Below are 20764 nucleotides of genomic sequence, written 5' to 3'. Positions count from 1 at the left end.
ATTTCATTTATTCTGTGGACTTTCACTATGTAAATAGACACGATTTATGTTAATTTATACATGACATATGAATTAAGGCTATGAAAGGCTTTAGGGAAACTCCCACTGTTTCTGAAGCTCTTCAGGGCAGGGACAGCTTTTAAGACTTCTGCACACTTCCTCAATGGGCATGAACAGACACTGGCTATACAGAGTAGCCTCTTGGAGATAGAAGATCTGGAAAGAAAAGCAGAATGAATGAATGAAATGAATAGATGAATGAATGAATGTTTTCTCTAATCACAGCACTTCTCTCTCCTTCCACACTTCATCATTTTCCAGATACATCTCAAAGCTGTTCACACTCACACCCCTCCCTCTGGGTGAGTCTTCCAGGGCCTGTCCAAATATGAACTTGAAAACAACCCAGAGTGTGACGGATGTTGAACATTGCCAGACTGAGCAGAGAGCTGGGACCCTCTGCAGAAAGGGCTTCCCTAGACCAAGCTCTCTTATTCTCCTCACACGATCAGAATGAAGGCCATAGCTTGCCTTAGTATTACCTGTATCACCCATCTCCCCAATCCTTCCGACCTCCTCCCCAGCTCTGTACTAGATCAGAAACTCATTTGCTACGGTCCAAATCCAGTTCCCTAAAATTCATGCCTCTGTCTTGGTTTAGGTTCCTCATTTTGCTGGAGTAGAAGATTATATCATTAAATACCCTCCTAGCAGAAGTGGGGGCAGCAACCCTTTGCCTGTCTGAAAATACCTTGGCAGATTTGGCCAGGGGTAAACACAGGATGAAAGTTATCTTCCCCTCACACATTTAGAGACATTCCTCTGCTGTCTAAAAGCTCCTTATTGCTGATAAGACAGGCATTCTGGTCTTTTCTCATTCCACAGCCCTGACTGCACCAGACAGGCTGGCCACAGCTCAGTCTTCCACAGGCAGGCTGGGTTTTAATTCCTCTGAGAAGAATGTTGAGGATTTTCCTGCTTGACATTTTTGAGATCTGAATTGAATGTGTCACTGTGGTGAGTACATAGGGTCCCAGAACTCCAGAATTGGTTCTCTTCTCTGCTTTCTGGAAAATTATCCAGCTAATGTCTCTGTGACTGTACGAGTGCTTTCCTGGGCACAGAACGTGGCTCTCACACAGGCTGATTGCTCCACCATCATTTACACCCCAGCCTGGCTTGCCTTCTATTCCTCTATCTTCCTTCCTTTTTTTTTTTTTTTTTTTTTGTGAGGCAGGGTTCCTGTGTGTGTAATCCTGGCTGTCCAGGAACTCACTCTGTATACCAGAATGTCTACCTGGCTCTGCCTTTCCAAGGTACACAGATGGACTTGGGGCCACACCTGCCTCTACTAGATCAACGCTGAGCCCAGAGCCTCCCGCGGAAGCCGCAGAGGGAAGCTAACCCCGCTGTAGGCCTCCATGGTGGCTGGGCTGTACACTTGCTGCCCGCACTGCTGCGGGCATCGGAGCCTCCTCTTCGGGACAGAAACATGAGTGTTTTATTCACTGATTATTGTAGGGCATCTTTCCTGATTAACATTGATTCCTTCTCCATGAATCTGGTAGGAAATATTTGGAAATCACTTGAGTTTGAGCATTGTAGACTCAGTTTGAGCCTTAAAATTCATAAATAAGCTACAAAGTAAAAACATATGAACAAATACACTTTCTACAGGGCAGGCAAGACCCATTCAACTGGGAAAGGGACTTGCTACCAAACCAGAAATTCCAGGACTTCTCTAACCTCAACACATACCCCACAAACACCCCTCCCTTCACCCATGAAATAAACACATACACAAATGTAAAGTAAAGATAAAGGCAAACAAGAAAACTCCTGCCCAGTAAGAGCTCACCTGCTTAAAATAATCCATTCACTTGTTCGGTTTCAGGGTCCAAATCAATATCATAGAAACAGGGCCGTGTGGGGAGTCCAGGCATTGTACTCATCTATGAGGCAAAACAGCATTACAAAGGAGCTCAGGGAGCCAGCAGGATAGGGCCAGCAGGACGGCTCAGTGGCTTTTATTTTTGCCACCAAGCCTGACAACCTGAGTTTGATTCCTGGGACCACAGAGTAAAAGGCAAGAATCAACTGTTAAGTCATCTATGAGCTAAATGTGTTCACCACACACATACACATACACACACACACACACACACACCACAGACATACACACATGCATTCACATACATGCTCACCATATACCACATACCATTCACACAAACATATACACATGCACACCGTAATGATTATTTACCTTTCCTTTGTACCTTGCAGCAGCCACAGAACAAGACTCACCTTTTAAGTCATCAGTGCAGGGAGTATTCTTCTTGTTACATATTAAAAACCCAGCCATTAATCCAAAGATGAACTCAACAAGAAACCCTCACGTCCCTCTTTAAGCCAAAGGCCAGGCCTCACTCTGACCTTGCACAGGACAGTTAGGGCCGACGGCAGGGGAAACAGGATCCAGCTCCAACCTGCACTGGCAGATGCTGGAGAAGCCGGGAGCTCACCCTCCACAGTCTCAGCTGTGTTTCACAGCTGAAGGAAGGTGGGATGCCCTGTAATCCCAGCACTGGGAAGACTCAGGTAGGACTGTTGAGAGTTTCAAACCAGCCTGGGGTACTTCGCGCCTTAATACAAACCAGGGCTACCTAGCAAACCATCTCTCGAAACAGCTAAACAAAGCAACCAAAAAGAGGCACAGCACTGGTCTGCTTTTGAATTTTCTCAGGAAGTCTTGTTTGCATAGAAGCCCATGTGGTTTCTGTTGCAGTGTCTTGACATTAGAATTCACATCCTTTAATTCGGGCCAAGGCATTTCTGTATACAGCCTGGATGGTTTGACGGTCTCTATTCTTATGATCGCAGGCTTTCTGAAGCTAAACTTGAAGCTTCTCTGCTATTTTTGTGCCTGCTTCTTTTCTGAACACTTGGCTCTGCCATTTATCAGCAGATTCGCATGGCTTGTAACTGAAAATGTGGTATGTTTTCTTCTATCACACTGCCTGTATAATGAATACATACACGCTCCAGACCAGACCCAGAAAGGAAGACAGCTTAGACTCAAGTTCTAAAATTGTATACATGTCATAAAATAGATGAGTCATTTTCTGTAACACAAAACATCAATATTTGAGAAAAACCTAATCCCGACATCTGAGCACACTGATCAATACACTCCGAGACAGTGCATGGATCCAACAACTGGCTTCTGTCAAATCCTTCTGTAGGAAGGAAGGGGTGGGTGTAGGGACAAAAAGGAGAAAGGAAAGAACTGGTCTTCAGACCCAGAACAACACAGCAGTCAGCATCATAAGGGAACAGGATGGATACCATTGTCTCAGATACAAGCACGTGTGCTAGCAGGAAATTCCAGACGTGGCTGTTAGAGCAGCAATAGGCAAGATTTTCAGTGCTTTTATTCTTCCTCAAAGAGGAAGGTCTGCTCCTGTAAACACTGGTCAATGAGAAGCAGAGAAAACAAGCGATGGCGTGTATATGTACATGCAAACTTAGATATGAAACTCTGAAAAGCCACTACATGCTAAAGCATTACGTAAACACACACATCTAAGCTCTGCCGAGATTCCAATAGCCATCAGGAGTTCTAAGGTCGTGTGACTTTGGTTGTTTTTTTGCTATGCTGAGATTGAGCTCAGGTTCTTGGTCACACTAGGCAAGTGTTCAGCCACAGAGCTACATCCACAGACTCCAGAAAGTATCAGGATACAATTATTGAGAATAATTAAGGAGCTGGAGTGATGGCTCAGTGGTTAAGAGCACTGACTGCTCTTCCAGAGGTCCTGAGTTCAAATCCCAGCAACCACATGGTGGCTCACAGCCATCTGTAATGGGATCTGCTGCCCTCTTCTGGTGTGTCTGAAGACAGCTACAGTGTGCTCATATAAATAAAATAATTATTAAAAAAAATTTTAAAAAGAATAATTAAGGTGGCCCACACATGCTTTTAATCTCAGCACGCTGGAGGCAGAGGCAGGCTGTAATCACAGAAGATCTCTGTGAGTTCAAGGCCAGCTTGGTCTACAAGTCCAGGTACACAGAGATACTGTCTTGAAAAAATTAAGGTGACTGTTGAAAACCTGTGTACTCTGAGATTGTGACAACCAAAGTTATGTTTTAATTACTGTGCCTAAAAGCTCCATGAAAGAAAAATGCCCCTATCCTGGAAGCCCCTTACCCACAGACAGATACTTGCTGGAATGTTAGAGGCCATTGTTTATGGGGATAACAATCCACATGTTTTCACTCTCATCACAGCCAGGCTGGAGGCACGTGTTCAGGAAGTGCGTCAGCATAGTTGCTGACCGGACCTGACAGGAAATACAGTGGCCTCACGGGTGCCTTTTCAAGTCCCTGCTAAATGCCATTTGTTGTCATTTTCTGGGAATCCAGAAATAGCCCTGGCTGGAGTCTATGATCCTGACCAGTATTAAATTAAAGCTTGCTTGAAATATGGCTCAAAATTATGGTAGTGGTCTTACCCTCACCTGGTGGAATTATCAGCAAAATACTGCCCTTCTATTCTTTCTCTTAATGTTCATATTTAAATCTATAATCTAGGAAAAACAAAACCAAAAAAAAAAAAAAAAAAAAAACCCACAAACACACACCCCCACTTCAAAAAAAAAAAAAAAAAAATCGCCCTCCACTTCAAGACTAATGGTTTCTGAGATTGTTTGGAATTCTAGGAATTCTTCAGAAGCTGTATAAGCACAAGAACTGTGAGAGGGGGGTGGTTGGTGGTTGAGGGGTTTGGCTGTGCTTTGTTAGCAGCTGTACTCAAAGAAGAACCCCCTCCCCATCCTTTTATTTCCCCCACCTATCTAGTGATGGGCTGAAACCAAGGGTATAAAGAGTGGGAAAAAGAAGAACCCTAGTGAAGACTGGCTACACTAACCTTCTTGGGTACCAGGTACACAAATGACACAGAAATACATGCTGGCAAAATAACCACACACACATACATTAAAAAAAAAAGCTGTAAGTTTATCAGGGAGATGCTGGATGGCACAGGTTCTGTTCTTAGTCCTGGGGCTGCAGGGAGGTCTGCATAACATGCTCAGTAAACAAAACTGTGAGGATAGTATCTCCCCGGGGGGGGGGGGTTGTTTTTAAGATGGTCTAATATGGCACACAATCTATGCACACCTGTACACTTCAAATCACCTCTGAACAACTTCTAACACCCAAAACAATGTAAACACTATAAAAGCAGCCATTATAGAACATTATTTAGAAAACATATTCAATAAAGACACATTTTCCCCCCATAGCAATTGTGTTTTGGAAACCAAGTCAGACATTTTATTAAGGATGCTTCTGTATAGGCCGAGCAAGAGGGTTGAAAGGAAAAAAGAGAGGCGGAGTTGGGAAAAGGACATATGGGTGGTAGACTTCTCAGAGAGCAGCAGCAAGTATACATTCCCAAAGGTGGGCACTGGCTTTTTAAGGGACAGTTGCTGGTTTTGTTTGAGACAGGGTCTCAGCCTATATGCAGCCTTGGTTGACCTAGAACCCACTAAGTACACCACGCTGGCCTCAAACTTACAACAGACCTCCTGCCTCTGTATCCCAGGATTATAGGTGCATGCCACCAGCCCAACTCCTATTAACTCAGACAACTGAATCAGTGGATGCTGAAGCCACAGAGAGCAGACTGAATTTTGGCATTATCTGAGCCCGATCAGACCCATTCTGGATTTAACCAAGAGCAAACTGCCACCAGGAAACAGAATCTTATTCAACAGAGGTAGGTGCAGTGTTGTTACTGCATGGCCCGTATCAAGACCAGGATTAACTAGGATAGGCCTAATTATTACACCTTTGTTCTTCACAACGGCAATCTGGCACTCTCTGACAGCCTGAGTGACTCATTTCAGAGGAGAAGCAATGATCGGGTTCCACTGACAGCCTCCACTTACCGTTCCCACTAGTGGGTACAGGAAACCAGCCCCAACGCTGGCACGGATGTCCCGGATGGGCAGAATGAAGCCAGTAGGCACTCCTTTTTGCTCTGGGTTATGAGACAAAGACAAGTGTGTTTTGGCCATGCAGATGGGTAGATTCCCAAAGCCCTGGGTGGGAAAAAGAAAATATGGGTGTCACTATACAATGAGGAACATCTGGATATTGTCATACGACTCTGATCCTGGGGCTACCTCCTTGCACACCCACCTCTGCCTTACTTCCTACCCTCCAAAAACAAAAGATTTTTTTTTTAAACTGCAGACCAAAACAAAACAGAATCCCTGTAAGGGAAGGAACAAAGTATGTAACTATATTTTACAAATGGCTGACTTCTATCCAGATAACCAAATGCAGTACACCACAGAGGCGTCTTAGTATTCCAGCAAGACATCCCGTCATCCCTTCTGGCTTTTCTAGATGATCACACACGCTTACAGGTGAATAGAGAATTGAGGGCTAGAACTTGTAACTCAAACCCAGCATTTTGGGAAGGAGGTTGCCATCTAAGAGGTAGTGTAGGAAGTGACCAGGCTGGACAGCTCAGGTACAAACACCTACCTGCTTTGTGTAGATTTCTGCTTTGTTCTGTGCTTCAGGGAGCAATTCGATGTCATCAGCCCCGTAGATCTTCTGTGCAATAATCCTGATTTTATCTTCAACGGAGAGCTGGTGCACAAGAGAGAAGGGGACTGTGACTGGACACACGTGAGGAGTCGTAGCAAGGACACTCTAGATCAGGGCCCCCAGGGATACAATGCATTTTATGTGCTACAGGAGTGCAAATAACTTAAGGGTTTTTTGGGGAGAGTCAAAACATTGAACTAATTTGATTATTGGAGGTGATGAGGCTAAAACCCAGGGTCTTGCATACTCTAGACTAACACTATCCCTAAGCTACACTATCCCCAGCTTAGAGTTAGAAACAAACAAATAACCTACTTTACATATTATATGTGTGTAACATGTGAGGATGCGCATTGCTCCTGTGCAGAGACCAAAGGCCAACTTACAAAAGCCAGTTGTCTTTCAACAATGTGGGTTCTGGGAATCAAACTCAGGCCATCCAGTTTGCTGCAAGCGCCTTTATATGATAAGCCATCTTGCCAGCCCAGAACCATTTTAATACAAAGTTCCAGATTTGGTTACATGGAAAATATCTCACAGAGGAAAAGAGCAATGCTGTACCTATAAAATACAAACTTTACTTTTTATTAAACAGTGCCAAGTTGCAAGGGAGCTTTAGAAAGCAGACATGAAAAGTGTGCTCTCAGTAGTAGCTTTAGAAAAATGCAGATGACGCTCATATGCATCTTATAATTGGGGCTTCTTAAATGCCAAGCACATTTAGAACTTCAGAAGCAAAACCACTCTGGTTGAGGGGTGTGGATAATATAAAGTGGCAGCCTCTGGTTTCCAGAGCAGAGAAAAGCTCCCAGAGAACTGGGTCTGAAGCCCTGTCCTCTCCCTCTTTCAGGTCACCTGCCAGCCCTGAAGGCCTAGGGTTCCTGACCCTGACAGTGGCTTGGAGAAGGCTCTTACCAATGCTTCTTACTTGTGTGCATTTATGTTTATAGCATTCTCTAGAAGGGCGATTGTCCAAATAGATTTCCAAAGCCAAAGCTCAATAGAAGGTCATTATCAACAGAAGTATGCCAAGTAACTCTCCATGTATTATGCAAGCATATATGCACAGTGCAGAGAAGGCAGAAATGTTTTAAGTTAAAACTCCAGCGCAATAATAGGGTTTCCTCCTTCCAAATGTGTGTGTGTGTCTGTTTGTGCTCAGGAAAACAGATGGTGGCTACAGGATAACCTTGAGTATCTTTCTCTTATCCCTCGTCACCTCACTGAACCTGCAGCTCACTGATTTGGCAACACTGGCTGGTAATTAACTCTACAGATACATACGCCTCCAGCACCGGAGTAGTGAAAGACTTCAGTGCAGTGAGTTACATGGTTGGCTCTGTCCACAGAGGGATGCATGCATATATTATAAGCTCTACAAAGTTAGGATGTGAGGTCATCTGTGTTTGTAAGACAGATGTCTTGAGCTCAGAGTCCAGGCTGTGGTTGCCGGGTGACTCACCCGTGAGGGAATCAGACTGAAAGGCTACCCGTAGCTGCACGCAAGTTCCACACTTGAGGCATTTTGCACTCAGAATTCACTCTGGTTTGGTTCTGTTTGCATAGAGCAAGCAACCCACCTTGAGGTCATAGAGGAGCTGGAAGCTGCTGGGGGCCTGTGAAGCTCTCTGGACAGCCTGAGCCAGGGCTAAGGCCCCCTGCCCCCCTTCTGCCCAGTGGGTGCACTTGACAGCATCGAAAGCCCCGTGTTCCCTGGAGAGGCGGCCGATGAGGTCCAGCTCAGCATCTGTGTCTGTCCTGTACAGGAGGTCGTCATGTCAAAGAGTGGAGGGTGACCGGGAGGGGAGACTATGCCTTACGTACGCCACTGAAGCCCACACGGCTTACAGCCTGAGAAATTGGCACCACTCAGTCCTGCCTGCTTTTAAGCTCAGCGCTGTGACCTTTGGCCAGTTACTTTATCTGTACTTATTTGGCTCCTACAGGAGGAAAAATGGAAAGAATCACAGCAGTGCTGCCCAGCGCTGACAGGAGTATGTTTAAAGCATGTGGAACAATCCCAGCGCACCACTGGGAAGCAGTAAATATGAGCTTTAAAAATTGTTGCTTCCCATGGCGCCATGGCGAGGGCGTTACTGCAAACCCCTCAACAGTGCCCAAGTGCCCGGCAACCCACACAGCTCGTGCACGGACACCTCTAGCTCCATACATCCAATTCTCTCACTGTAACGTCCCATCTGACCCTGAGACAGGAGACAATCTGCAGGCTGTGCTCTCCTGCGAGCATAAAAGGCCCTGGAACAACCAAAAAGAACATTTCTTGTCGAGCCTGTGCGTTCTTCGAGCTGCTCAGTAGAGAAGAGGGCCCTCAGGAGCAATTCTGACTTCCGGACCTCAGTGCGTACGTGAAGAACTACACGTACTAAAAGCAGCATCACACTTGCTATGGGCGCTATCGTCCGGCATTTTCTACATTTCTCCTTCCTCTACCCTTCACACTTACTTGAATGCGTTCATGGCCACGACGACAGGCACTCCAAACATTCTAGCATTTTCTATTTGTTTCCTCAAGTTACTGAAGCCCTTTTCAACCAGGTCCAGGTCCTGTCAAACAATAGCAAATGGCCTGTAAGGTCAAAGCAAGCTGAGCTGAAAAACAGAGACTGTCCCCGGAGCATGGCAGGCACCCCTGTAATCCAGCAGATTCCTGTCCAAAGCACTGGACTGAAACAGTGCGGTCTCCCTACACCTTGAGTTTGATGACACTCACAGCTTGTATGTTTACACAGCAGATTAACTCCCTAGGTGCACAACAAAACAATGGGACTCTTCTCAGTGGGAGACAGACCAGCACAGGACCGACAGCCATAAATACTGTCAAGCAATAAGTCAGTGAAGCTTCAGAAGATTTAGTGAACTCACCCACGAGCCCTCTCAAGGCTAATAAAATAAGGAAATATTATTTGGACAACCTGAGGACTGGGCAGGACTGATAACTCAGTGGTTAAGTGTACACTTCCTGTTCTTCCACAGGAAATGAGTTTGGATCTAGTACCCAAGTCAGGCAACTCACAACATCCTGTGACTCCAGCGCTCAGGCTCATCCTCTTCTGGTCTCTTCAGACACCCCACCCCCCACTCCATGTATGTGCTGGCACAGAGGCACATGAATAAAAATAAGCTTAAAAGAAAAGTAGGGGGTTGGAGAGATGGCTCAGCAGTTAAGGGCACTGGCTGTTCTTACAAGGGGCCCTAAAACAACCGATAATTCCAGTTCCAGGAGATCTGATGCCCTCTTCTGCTTCTGAGGGAGCCGGACATGCATATGGTACACATCATACATGTAGGTACTTCCCACATAAACAGTAAAAATGATTAGAGGATGAGGCTATAGCTGAGTTGGCAGAGTGCTTGCTTAGCATGCATGAAGCTCTAAGTTCGGCCAACCCTCAGCACATGTGCTGCTGTGGTGGCACATGTCTGTGACCTCCTTCCACTAGGTATGTCCCCCAAAATTTAACTATCTACCTAAATAGAGACAGATGGATGGATTGGCACAGATATAGGTAGATGGATGGATTGGTACAGGTATAGGTAGATGGATAGATTGGCACAGATATAGGTAGATGGATGGATTGGTACAGGTATAGGTAGATGGATGAATTGGCACAGATATAGGTAGATGGATGGATTGGTACAGGTATAGGTAGATGGATGGATTGGTACAGGTATAGGTAGATGGATAGATTGGTACAGATATAGGTAGATGGATGGATTGGTACAGATATAGGTAGATGGATGGATTGGTATAGATATAGGTAGATGGATAGATTGGTATAGATATAGGTAGATGGATGGATTGGTACAGGTATAGGTAGATGGATGGATTGGTACAGGTATAGGTAGATGGATGGATTGGTACAGGTATAGGTAGATGGATAGATTGGTACAGATATAGGTAGATGGATGGATTGGTACAGATATAGGTAGATGGATGGGTTGGTATAGATATAGGTAGATGGATAGATTGGTATAGATATAGGTAGATGGATGGATTGGTACAGGTATAGGTAGATGGATGGATTGGTACAGGTATAGGTAGATGGATGGATTGGTACAGGTATAGGTAGATGGATGGATTGGTACAGGTATAGGTAGATGGATGGATTGGTACAGGTATAGGTAGATGGATGGATTGGTACAGGTATAGGTAGATGGATGGATTGGTACAGATATAGGTAGATGGATGGATTGGTACAGGTATAGGTAGATGGATGGATTGGTACAGGTATAGGTAGATGGGTGGATTGGTATAGATATAAGTAGATGGGTGGATTGGTATAGATATAGGTAGATGGATGGATGGATGGATGGATACAGGGTCTCATTGTCCAGGCCTGCCTTGGACTTGCTACACAGTCAAGGATGACCTTGAGGTTTTAATTCCAGCCCTTCCACTTTCCAAATGTGCCAATCTTGACACTCATGCACTAGCTTGGCTGGCCTTGTGCAGTCCTGGGACTAAACCCAAACCTTCGTGTATGCTCGATGATCATACTGCCAAGTAAGATACTTCCGAAACCCATAAAAATATTCTCATACTATCTAATTTTCTTTTCTGTAAAGGAAGGGCATGCCGTTTAAAATGCTAAGGTTTTAGGGTAGCATGCATGAGACCCATTTCCTATAAGGTCTGATCCCAGCACTAGATTAAAAAAAAAAAAAAGGTAACTGTACCTTCAAAGTATTAGCATTTTTTTAAAATAAAAAATATGGCCAGGTGTAGTGACGGCACCTTTAATCCCAGCACGCAGGAGAAGAGGCAAGAGTATATTTATATATCTGTGAGTTCAAGGACAGCCCGGGCTAGAGTGTGTTCCAGATTAACCAGAGCTATAAAGTAAGACTGTGTCTCAAGAAAAATCAATAAATAGTAAAAACGTGGTTGACTTCATAAAACAAGCTGGACCATGAGGAAAAGGTAGCACTAGGACTTGCTGTTTAGATGCCTGAAACAGTGGGAAAGATAGGAAGGCTAATGGCAGAAAAGAAGCAGCTTGTGAGTCCCCTGAACATACTCTGAGAACAAGATTAACATTGACAGTCGGAAGCACACTCTTGTCTTTACCTCTAGTCACATAAAAAACAATTAATATATAAGACCGATGGGGAACAGTTTTAAATAAGCCGAATTTCTTAACTGAAGACACCAGCTGGGCCAGTTCGGGGCAGTCACTGTAATTAGACACAGGAAAGACTGTGGGGTAGCAGGAGGCCAGAGCTGTGAATTCCCCTCCTACGCCTGAATCCCACAGATGACCATAAAAGGCAAATCACAGCTCAGAAGACAGGCAGACTCAAGGCACCAACCATCTTTTTTTCCAGTCAATTTTGCAAACTTCATTTGGGGGCCATACACTGACCCCACACCGCCTGATAATGTAAGAGCCTCCAAAAGGAGAAATAAATTGAATCAACGGGAACAGCAGCTGACCTGCATCTTATCCAGTGGCCCTAGGGATATTTCTTTGATGGTAAATGATATCAGTATGAAGAAGGGGGTTGGGGGAAGAGCTCAGAACTGTTCTTTGAGCTCCTGCCCAATAAACCAAATCCGTTTACAGAAGACGTGCCTCCAAACCCAACCAGAGCATTTACAGAACATTTACTGGCTCTATCTCAGGTCTTTAATTTGGGTTTGCAGAGAGAAAGGTTATTTCAAAAGCTCTCTTCTTGCTTGATTTAAATGGCATTTAGGACTTCAGAATGACTGTCTAGGGCATGCCTAGGACACGCCTTCTTTTGTTACTTTTACTGCTGGGGTGGGGGTGCCTTACACACCATTTAACAACCATCCCTGTCAGTAACACTTCTTTTTTAAAGACTTAGTACACTGTAGCTGTCTTCAGAGACATAGAAGAGGACATCAGATCCCATCACAGATGGTTGTGAGCCACCATGCAGTTGCTGGGAATTGAACTCAGGACCTCTGGAAGAGCAGTCAGTGCTCTTAGCTGCTGAGCCGTCTCTCCAGCCTGCTAGTAACACTTCTGTAACAATCAGAAATGGCTCTCCAGCTAGGTGTGGTGTGCACACCTCTAATCCTAGCACTGGAGTTCAAGGCCAGCCTAGACGACTTAACAAGACCCCATCTCTAACAAGTAACAACAAAACGCTTCCAGATACTGCCTTGTTCCCTGGGATCGAACTGTCCATTACTGGTCTGGGGCAATGGCTTTCTGTAATCTTCAGGGAGCCAAATTTATTCACTGCTGCTTTCCTAAAGTGATTTCCAGTGCACTTCAAGCTTTGTCTCTGAACCCCCCCCCCCCAAGGACCTGCCCCCTTTGTCTTCCAGATCAAGACAGCTGATAGGAGTGTGGCTTCTTAGGACAACTGCTTAGAAATCACTCTAGTTACCTCTTCTGTATAAGCCTTGGGAAGAGGCAGTCCGGCAGTGACCTGGAAGAAAGGAAAGACAATCAGCTGTGCTTCCTACTTACTGTTTCAGCTCAAGTGGCGCTTGGTGCACTGTGACAGGAAAGTGGCTGCACGCTCCAGAGAACAGAGTGAAGCTGTTTCCTGCCCAGAGGACCGGGAGCAGTCAGGTGGTTCTTTGTGAGGTGGGATGAGGGGACAGATGGACGAAGGCCAAGGTAGACAGAACTATGCTTGAGGCAGGACACTGACCCCGGTGAATGACGCACACACCAGTGGAATGAAAATAAAGTTGAGTGTCGGGGGGGGGGGGGGGGGGAAGACAGCCACCTGCCCTGAAAGTCACCATGGATGTCTAAGGTCAGGCCAGTAAGAAGCATGGTGGTTCAGGCCTTAACTGGAGGGGAGGGAGCTAAGCTGTAGTGACAATTAAGAGGGGAAAACAAGAGCCATTGTGAGCCTGGACCCCCTCCCCCCCAGCACTCAGAAGACAGCAGGAGAATCACTATAAGCTCCCCATCAACATAGCAGTTGGAGGCCAGCCTTAGCTCAAGAAAAGGGTCTTGGGGCACAATGGTGACTTTCTTCCTCTGAGGCAGAACAGACTTACAGGTAAGTGACCTCTGGAGAAGTTAGCTCATTGTGTCTCTAGGAGGAAGGGCCTGGACCCTGATCTGGGGAGCTGGCTCAACCCTACTGTATGGTACATGCAAATGACTCAAGGTTGACCCAGGCAGCATAGTGATTAAAAAGCCTCTTGCTGGGTCTTTTACTACTCCAGAAGACTGAAGACTGAGGTCTGCACATCCAGCCTATGGTGTGACTCTTGAAGGCCATGTGGAAGATAAACAGGAAGCAGTGACAGATATGGCTCCTGGACAGTCTAGACAGGCAAACCCTGCTTTCAGGACTGCCAGGTAGGGGCTCAGATGCCTAGGCAGGTCCAACCTTTTGACTTTTCAACATAATATTGTTACCTATAGAGTTCACCCTCAAGTACTGCACAAATGAGTTATATATATATATATAATCCCTCCTTCCCAAGGGTTCAATGTTTTTAGTGAGTTTAAGGCTTCACAGGCTTCACTCATAGCTGTCCTTAGTCACTCTATGGTGTAAGGATGCTGATTGAAGTGTATGAGACAGGAATGCTGGGTAGGATCAGAAAAACCAGTCTACCTAGCATTCCTAGCAGAAAGGGGTATCCAGAAGTTGGGAAAGTCTAGTCAGGGGCAACTCAGCTAAGGGCTGCCAGAGGTAATAGTGGGGTGAGGGAACCCAAGCCTTCCAGGGTTCCCTAAGGCCAAAATTCTTTCCTAATGAAGCCTTCACTTTCTCACTGAGTGGACTACAGTCTCTCCAAAGGCTACATGCAGAAGAAAAGGCAGTTTCTAGTGAACCAGACACATAAGAGACAGGAAGAGTGGATAGTGCCTATGTTTTGTTTCAGAAAAGCTTTTCACTCAAAACACTTTTATGTCAACATGTAACTTAGTCCTAATTTCAAATATATTAAATACTAATAGCTATAACATACATAAATAAAAGCGTTTTTTGGCCTTCAATAATTTTTAAGTGTACAAAGAGATTGTAAAGGCCAGGTAGCACAATTATTTCAGGCACACACAAAGCTGAAGGCTTAATCCCCAAGTGTAATACTCCCTGCCCCAAGACAGTGAAATACTTGCCAAGCATGTGCAAAGCTGTGGGTTCAATTCCCAGTGTAACCTGTGTATTTTGAATAGGCACAGGCCTTCAGAGACTCATGTGTTTCAGTGCTTGACTAGGGAATGGCACTATTAGGAGGTGTGGCCTAATAGTGGAAGGAAGTGTGTCACTATGGGGGCGGGATTTTGAGGTTACTCATGTTCAAGCTACACCCAGCGAGGCAAAGTCTCCTTCTGATGCCTGTAGATCAAGATGTAGAACTCTCAGTTCCTTTTCCAGAACTGTCTGTCTGCATGCCTCTGAGTCCCATCATGGTGATAAGAGAATAAACCTCTGAAACTGTAAGCCAGCCACAATGAAATGTTGTTCTTTATAAGAGTTACTGTGGTCATGGTGTCCCTCTCTTCACAGCCATAAAAACCCTAACTAAGGCAGCCCGCAATCCTGAAAACAAAACAAACAAAAAAAAAAAATCCAGAACACTCGGGAATTGCTATAAGAACAGATGTGTGCCACTGCACCAAGAAATAGATTCTGTTCTGTTCCCTAAGGAGGTCTTGTTCCCTAAGGTACAATATCAATGCCTAAAGAACAGAAATTGAATACTGCAATGAACAGTATCGCCAACTGTACATGCTGGTCTGAAGAAAAGATGTGAAGCCAGACGTGCTGCTACATTTAATCCCAGCACTCAGGAGGCAGAGACTGAAGGAGGAGTGGAGTGAGGCCAGCCTGGTCTACATAGTGAGTTCTAGGACAGCCAGGGCTACACAGTGAAACCCTGTCTCAAAAGGTAAGCAAACAAAAGGAAGGAGAGATGGGAAAATACTCTAAGTGTAATGTCTAAGAAACAAGAGTTCAGGAGAACACACCAAGTGCATCTGGGAGCTGGTCCCGAGTGAGTCCACCCTTTGCCTGTACCAGCCACAGGTCCTGTCATTCTCCTTCACAGCCTCTGGCAGCCACACCAACTTACTGGTGTACAACTCAGAGCCCTGTCAGGCAGGACTGCTGCTCACAAGGTGCTTGGCTGGCTGGCTGGCTGCCAACATCAATATTAAGAAGGGAAATTGGATTTGGATTTATAAATGACTGATTGACACTTTTTTATATCAGTATGGCTGAGCACAAGCCCTTAGAGGGGGTTAGACAGGTAGTTATAAAACAGTTCATGTCTCCTTAAAATGCTGCAAGGGATCTGGTCCCTGAGGGTGAACGAAGCCTGGATATGGTCACCCCTGGCTTTGGCACCTTATCCAGCATGAGGATACATAAGAGCAGTGTAATGAGGGCAGATCCAAAGACAAGTCATGGAATTCCCTTCATGTGCCTAGAACGTTCCTGATAAACCATTCTCCCAGTCCTTGGTCCTCACCGTGGGGCCACCCCCGTGCATCTTAAGAGCCCTGACAGTGGCCACGAGAACCACCACGTGCGGCTGCAGACCAGAATACCGGCACTTGATGTTGAAGAACTTTTCCATTCCTATGTCTGCCCCGAATCCCGCTTCCGTCACTGCAAGGAAGAGGAGCAACTGTAAAATCACCACCGCCACTTTGATGCAAGATAATACATGGCGGCCCACCGAGGATGCCTGAGAACCCACCTACGAAGCCCTCAGGGCCAACCAGCTTGAGCGCGATCCGGTCTGCAATGATGGAGGAATTCCCGTGGGCAATGTTGGCGAAAGGCCCAGCATGGACAAACACCGGTGTGCCCTGTGGAGACCATGACATCATGAGCAAATGCCAACCTGGCATCTCAATGGGGTCACATAAGCCAAAGGGCTAGGATGTAGCTGGAATTTGAAGAAAAAAAAAAAAGACTTCCAAGAAAAACAACTCCAAAACCACCACCCCTTTTCTGTGCTGGGATTCAAATCCAGGGCCTTTTGCACAGCAGGCAAATGCTCTGCCGCTGACCTCCACCTTCAGCCCCAAAGGCATCTGTGTCATTTCAGCAACACCCTCTCACTCCAGCTACAGCATGAAAAAAAAGGAAGGAAAGAGATGAGTAATAGGTAAGGTTTCTATGGGATGGCAAGATGGCTCACTGAATAAAGGAGATTGCCTTGCAAGCTTGGAGACCTGAGTTCAAATCCCAGAGCCCGAGTAAAAGGGCCAGGAGAAAACTGACTCCACGAAGTTGTCCTCTGACTTCCTCATGCATGCTGTGGCACACACAATGCTCCCATAAAAAACTGGTTTTGGAGACTCTTTTAGAAAAGGTGTCTGATTCAGCAAGGAAAGGTTGTGTTATAATCTCTTGGCTCCGGAAAGAGGAAGTGGATTGTGGACACAGGAGGTACCAGCTCACCTCTAAAGTCTGCATGAGATTGGGCTTGATTGCATCCTTCATCAGCACCGTTAACGCTCCACTCACGCCCTGTAAGACAAGCCCATGAGGCATCAACTCATGCTAGCAGAAATCCAATCCCCTGAAACCAACATTCAGCACTCCGGGGCTTCTCATTCATTTTAACCATCTTGGAACAATTAGTGCTTACACCTAATCTCAACCATTCATCTGCAGTTCTTATTTTCCCTGGCTGTACTAGGAAGCCACCAGTTATCTTAGCAGGGAGAGGAAGCAGAATGAAAATGGCTTTCACATACAATTTTCTGAAAAGGCATGTGACGATAGAAACAAGCGCCCCAATCAAGCTCTGCGGCTGGCTGGCGTGCGGACCCATTTAGACCAGTTTACAGTAGATGCGTTACTTCCAACAGCTAGGAGTTATTTATAACTTTGGTATCCGAGCAGAAATGGTATATAAATCAAATTCAATGTATGTTTCCCAAAGCGGAAGCCAGAATACTAGCCAGAAGTCTAATTCCAACTCCTAAATCCAGCTAGCTCCCTCTTTTAAGGCGTCTAATCCTCACTGAACAAAACCAGTGGCTAAGTGAAATCAAGCAATGGTTCTCATTTATTTTCAACATTAAAGTGGTTCTAAATTTAAGGTCTGGGTGTTAAAATTTAAAATACATATTAACTGTGAAAACGAAGTTAATATTTCCCTCCCTTTTCTAAAGCTGTCTGCCATGGCGCCAGCTATACTGGTGTGTGTTCATACAAACAGGCCTTTACATTTTTAACCTAAAACAGGCGCTGTGGCGTGCAAACAGGCCTTTACATTTTTAACCTAAAACAGGCGCTGTGGCGTGCAAACAGGCCTTTACATTTTTAACCTAAAACAGGTACTGTGGCGTATGCTGATGACCCATCAGTTCTCAACCTGAGTGTTACCACTCTTTGACAAACCTCTATCTCTAAAAATTATATTATGGTTCATAACAGTAACAAGACTACAGTTATAAAGTAGCAACAAAAATAATTTTATGGTTGGGGGGCGGTCACCACAATGTGAGCAACCTTATCAAATGGTTGCAGCATTAGGAAGATTGAGAACCATTATTATAATCCCAGGACTCAGGGTGAGGGGCTAAACAAGGAAGCACTTGGGAGGCAGAGGCAGTGGAACTCTGTGAGGCTCAGGCCAGCCTAGTATACATAGCCATACATACATAGTGTCCTAGGACAGCCAGACAAAGAGAGACCCTAAGGAAACAACAAAGAAACAAACTAGAAAGACTCAATGACAAGACTCTCGGCCAAACTGGCCAGTTAGTCCTTCCAAGCCAAGTGTCATGGGGAGGCACCAAGGATGTCAGCCAACACTTGGACTCTAGGTGTTTATACAAACTTTGGGTAGGGCTTGCTCAAGAGATACTTGCAGGAAGAAGGCATCACTAGCACTTGTGGCCCATTTCAAGAGCCCAACACCACTACCATCATTCACAATGAAGAACTTTTAAAAACATAAATTTTATAATTTTTGCAATGAGCAAAAGCAGTCAATGAGTTAATTGCAACATGTTAAGTAGAGCATAATCTCGGTTTTGAACAATCACCGAAAGACCCCGGGATGCTAGACACTGCCTGTCACTTACCAAGTCTTCACAACTGATAGGCTCTCCCTTCTTACTGGACGCCACCACCATTTTGCTCAGTCTCTCTCTCATGTCTTCCAGAGAACTAGTGAGAGCCAGGACGGCCATGATTTCACTGGCCACAGAAATGTCAAACTGGGCCTGTGGACAAAGAGATAAAGACCCTTCGTGTCAAACCAGAAGGATGAATTTTTGGAGACATCTCTTCTGGCTCAGACAAGGATGGAATAAGTAATCTTCCTACAGTCAAAACTTATAATTGTTCAGAGGCCTTGAATAATCACTTTTTAATTGAATAATCACTTTTTAAAAGTCTGTTCTAGGGCTTGAGGCACTAGGGCAGAGCACTTGCCTAGCATGCACAAAGCCCTGGGCTTGATCCCCAGCACCTCAGAAAACCAGTGTGGCAGTGCATGCTTATAGTCCCAGCTCACGGGAGGAATAGAGTTCAAAGTCATCCTCAGCTATAACGGTAAGTCTGAGCTACATAAGACCACCCTTAAAAATAAAAAGCCGCAGCGCGGTCAGCCAGCCATCCCCGGGAAAGCAGCTTGGAATATTGGTCAGTTTCCCTAACACAAAGGGGACAAATCAGGTACTCTTTCACTGAGGATATATCCTGTCGAATGGCCACAGAAAAGAAACCGTTTTCATTAATTCATATGCAAGAATATTCACTCGGGGTTCTCCACCTCCAGGAAAGAATGCTGGGGGAAAGCCACACAGGTGACACATGAATTTATTGCACAAGCTGTCAGGAGTGCTCTGTGCCACACCCACTCACTTCCATTTTAAAAGGGAGGAGGCAGAACAACACCTGCCGGTGTGGTCGGAGGGGAGGCGCTGGAGGAGGATGGAGGCAGCAGCAGCTAGTTCCCATGGAGCAATTACTGGAGATGAACAGTTACCGTGCGTGTGTGGCCTTTCTCTGTTGGAGCCTGTCCAATTGTGATCTTCCTCAGGAATCTATCGTTGGTGTCCAACACTACGGTGGAAAGGGAGGGCAGGGACTGTTAAGAAAAGCTACATGAATAAAAGGATAGGATATAGTTGAATGGTAGGGCAGTCTAGAAAAGGGGAGGGAGGGAGGGATGGAGGGAAGGGAGGAGAAACACTAGGGTAGACAGTACACACCTGGAACACCAGTACTCTGAGGGCTGAGGCAGGACAATAAGAACTTTAAGGCTTTCCTGGACTAAGGAGCATGAGCCTATCTCAAAAGTAAATCATTCAATAAAGATGTAGGGACCGTAAAGCTAAAGGGAGGAGCAAAGCTTAGTATGTATGTGTGCACGTGAATAAGTGTGTGTGTGCGAGCGCGTGTGCGTGCTGTCTCAGAGACAATGGCCCTCTCTATTATGAAGCTCTAGCTGCCCTGGAACTTATTATGTAGACCATACTGGCCTCAAATTTACAGAGATGCCCCTGCCTCTTGAATACTGAGATTGAAGGCAACAGAGTTTTAAAACAACAAATCTAGCCTAGTGATAGTTTACTAATACCTGATTTCAGAATGCATACAAAGCTAGAATACGGTGTGAGAGACAGCCACATACCAGAAATGCAGGAGCTTTTTTTTTTTAAATTTAAGCTTTGCTTGAAGCAGAAGGAATGTAGAGTGGTTAAGTTCGCTCCTTCTAAAGAATTCAAACAATTACAAAATCTGGACTCTACTTCAAAGCACATTCTATATTAGCAGAGACACACAGAGCGACCCAGTTTATGAAAAAGCTGAGGTGTGTATTGTTCTGTGGGTGACTCACTGGCCATACACCCACACAAGAGCCTGTGAAGCACTCTGGGTCTCAGGCCTGGCCTCTCCTTAGCACAGTCTCTGGTGATGGCAAGACTATATGCCCACTTGTATAACCACCAGCTGACCCAGACCTCACTTCCCTGGACTCCTACTTTTTCTTTCCCTATGTATAGAATCCAAAAAGACACATCTTGTCTTTGCCGTGGGTTAACAGAACCAGGTTCCCAGAACCCTTGGATGATAAGATGGAACACCTCAGGAGGGGTGTGGCCACCAACAAGAACAATCGATAGGAGGGATATAACCTTCAGCCCCATCCAGAGAAACTGACCCCCTACTGAACTGAGGAACAGAGATAAAGCTG

The 20764-nt window shown here is 45.4% G+C and overlaps 1 protein-coding gene across 1 annotated transcript in view; it reads right to left on the bottom strand.

Annotated features, from left to right (window-relative positions):
• Window positions 1-20764, bottom strand: part of MTHFD1 (methylenetetrahydrofolate dehydrogenase, cyclohydrolase and formyltetrahydrofolate synthetase 1) — a 66769-nt gene continuing 46005 nt past the window's right edge. The window contains exons 17-28 of the mRNA XM_080918787.1: window positions 19553-19629; window positions 18645-18785; window positions 17008-17076; window positions 16298-16409; window positions 16067-16206; window positions 13006-13047; window positions 9089-9189; window positions 8205-8382; window positions 6559-6666; window positions 5955-6107; window positions 1859-1952; window positions 1-216 (exon numbers count right to left, since the gene is read on the bottom strand). Of these exons, the coding sequence (XP_080774913.1) occupies window positions 1863-1952; window positions 5955-6107; window positions 6559-6666; window positions 8205-8382; window positions 9089-9189; window positions 13006-13047; window positions 16067-16206; window positions 16298-16409; window positions 17008-17076; window positions 18645-18785; window positions 19553-19629 (1211 nt within the window). The 3' untranslated portion in view covers window positions 1-216; window positions 1859-1862. The remainder of the gene's footprint in view (window positions 217-1858; window positions 1953-5954; window positions 6108-6558; window positions 6667-8204; window positions 8383-9088; window positions 9190-13005; window positions 13048-16066; window positions 16207-16297; window positions 16410-17007; window positions 17077-18644; window positions 18786-19552; window positions 19630-20764) is intronic.

Source organism: Micromys minutus (assembly GCF_963924665.1).
Source record: "Micromys minutus genome assembly, chromosome: 1".
In the NCBI taxonomy this organism is placed as follows: domain Eukaryota; kingdom Metazoa; phylum Chordata; class Mammalia; order Rodentia; family Muridae; genus Micromys; species Micromys minutus.
This window is presented reverse-complemented; position numbering and strand designations above follow the sequence as displayed.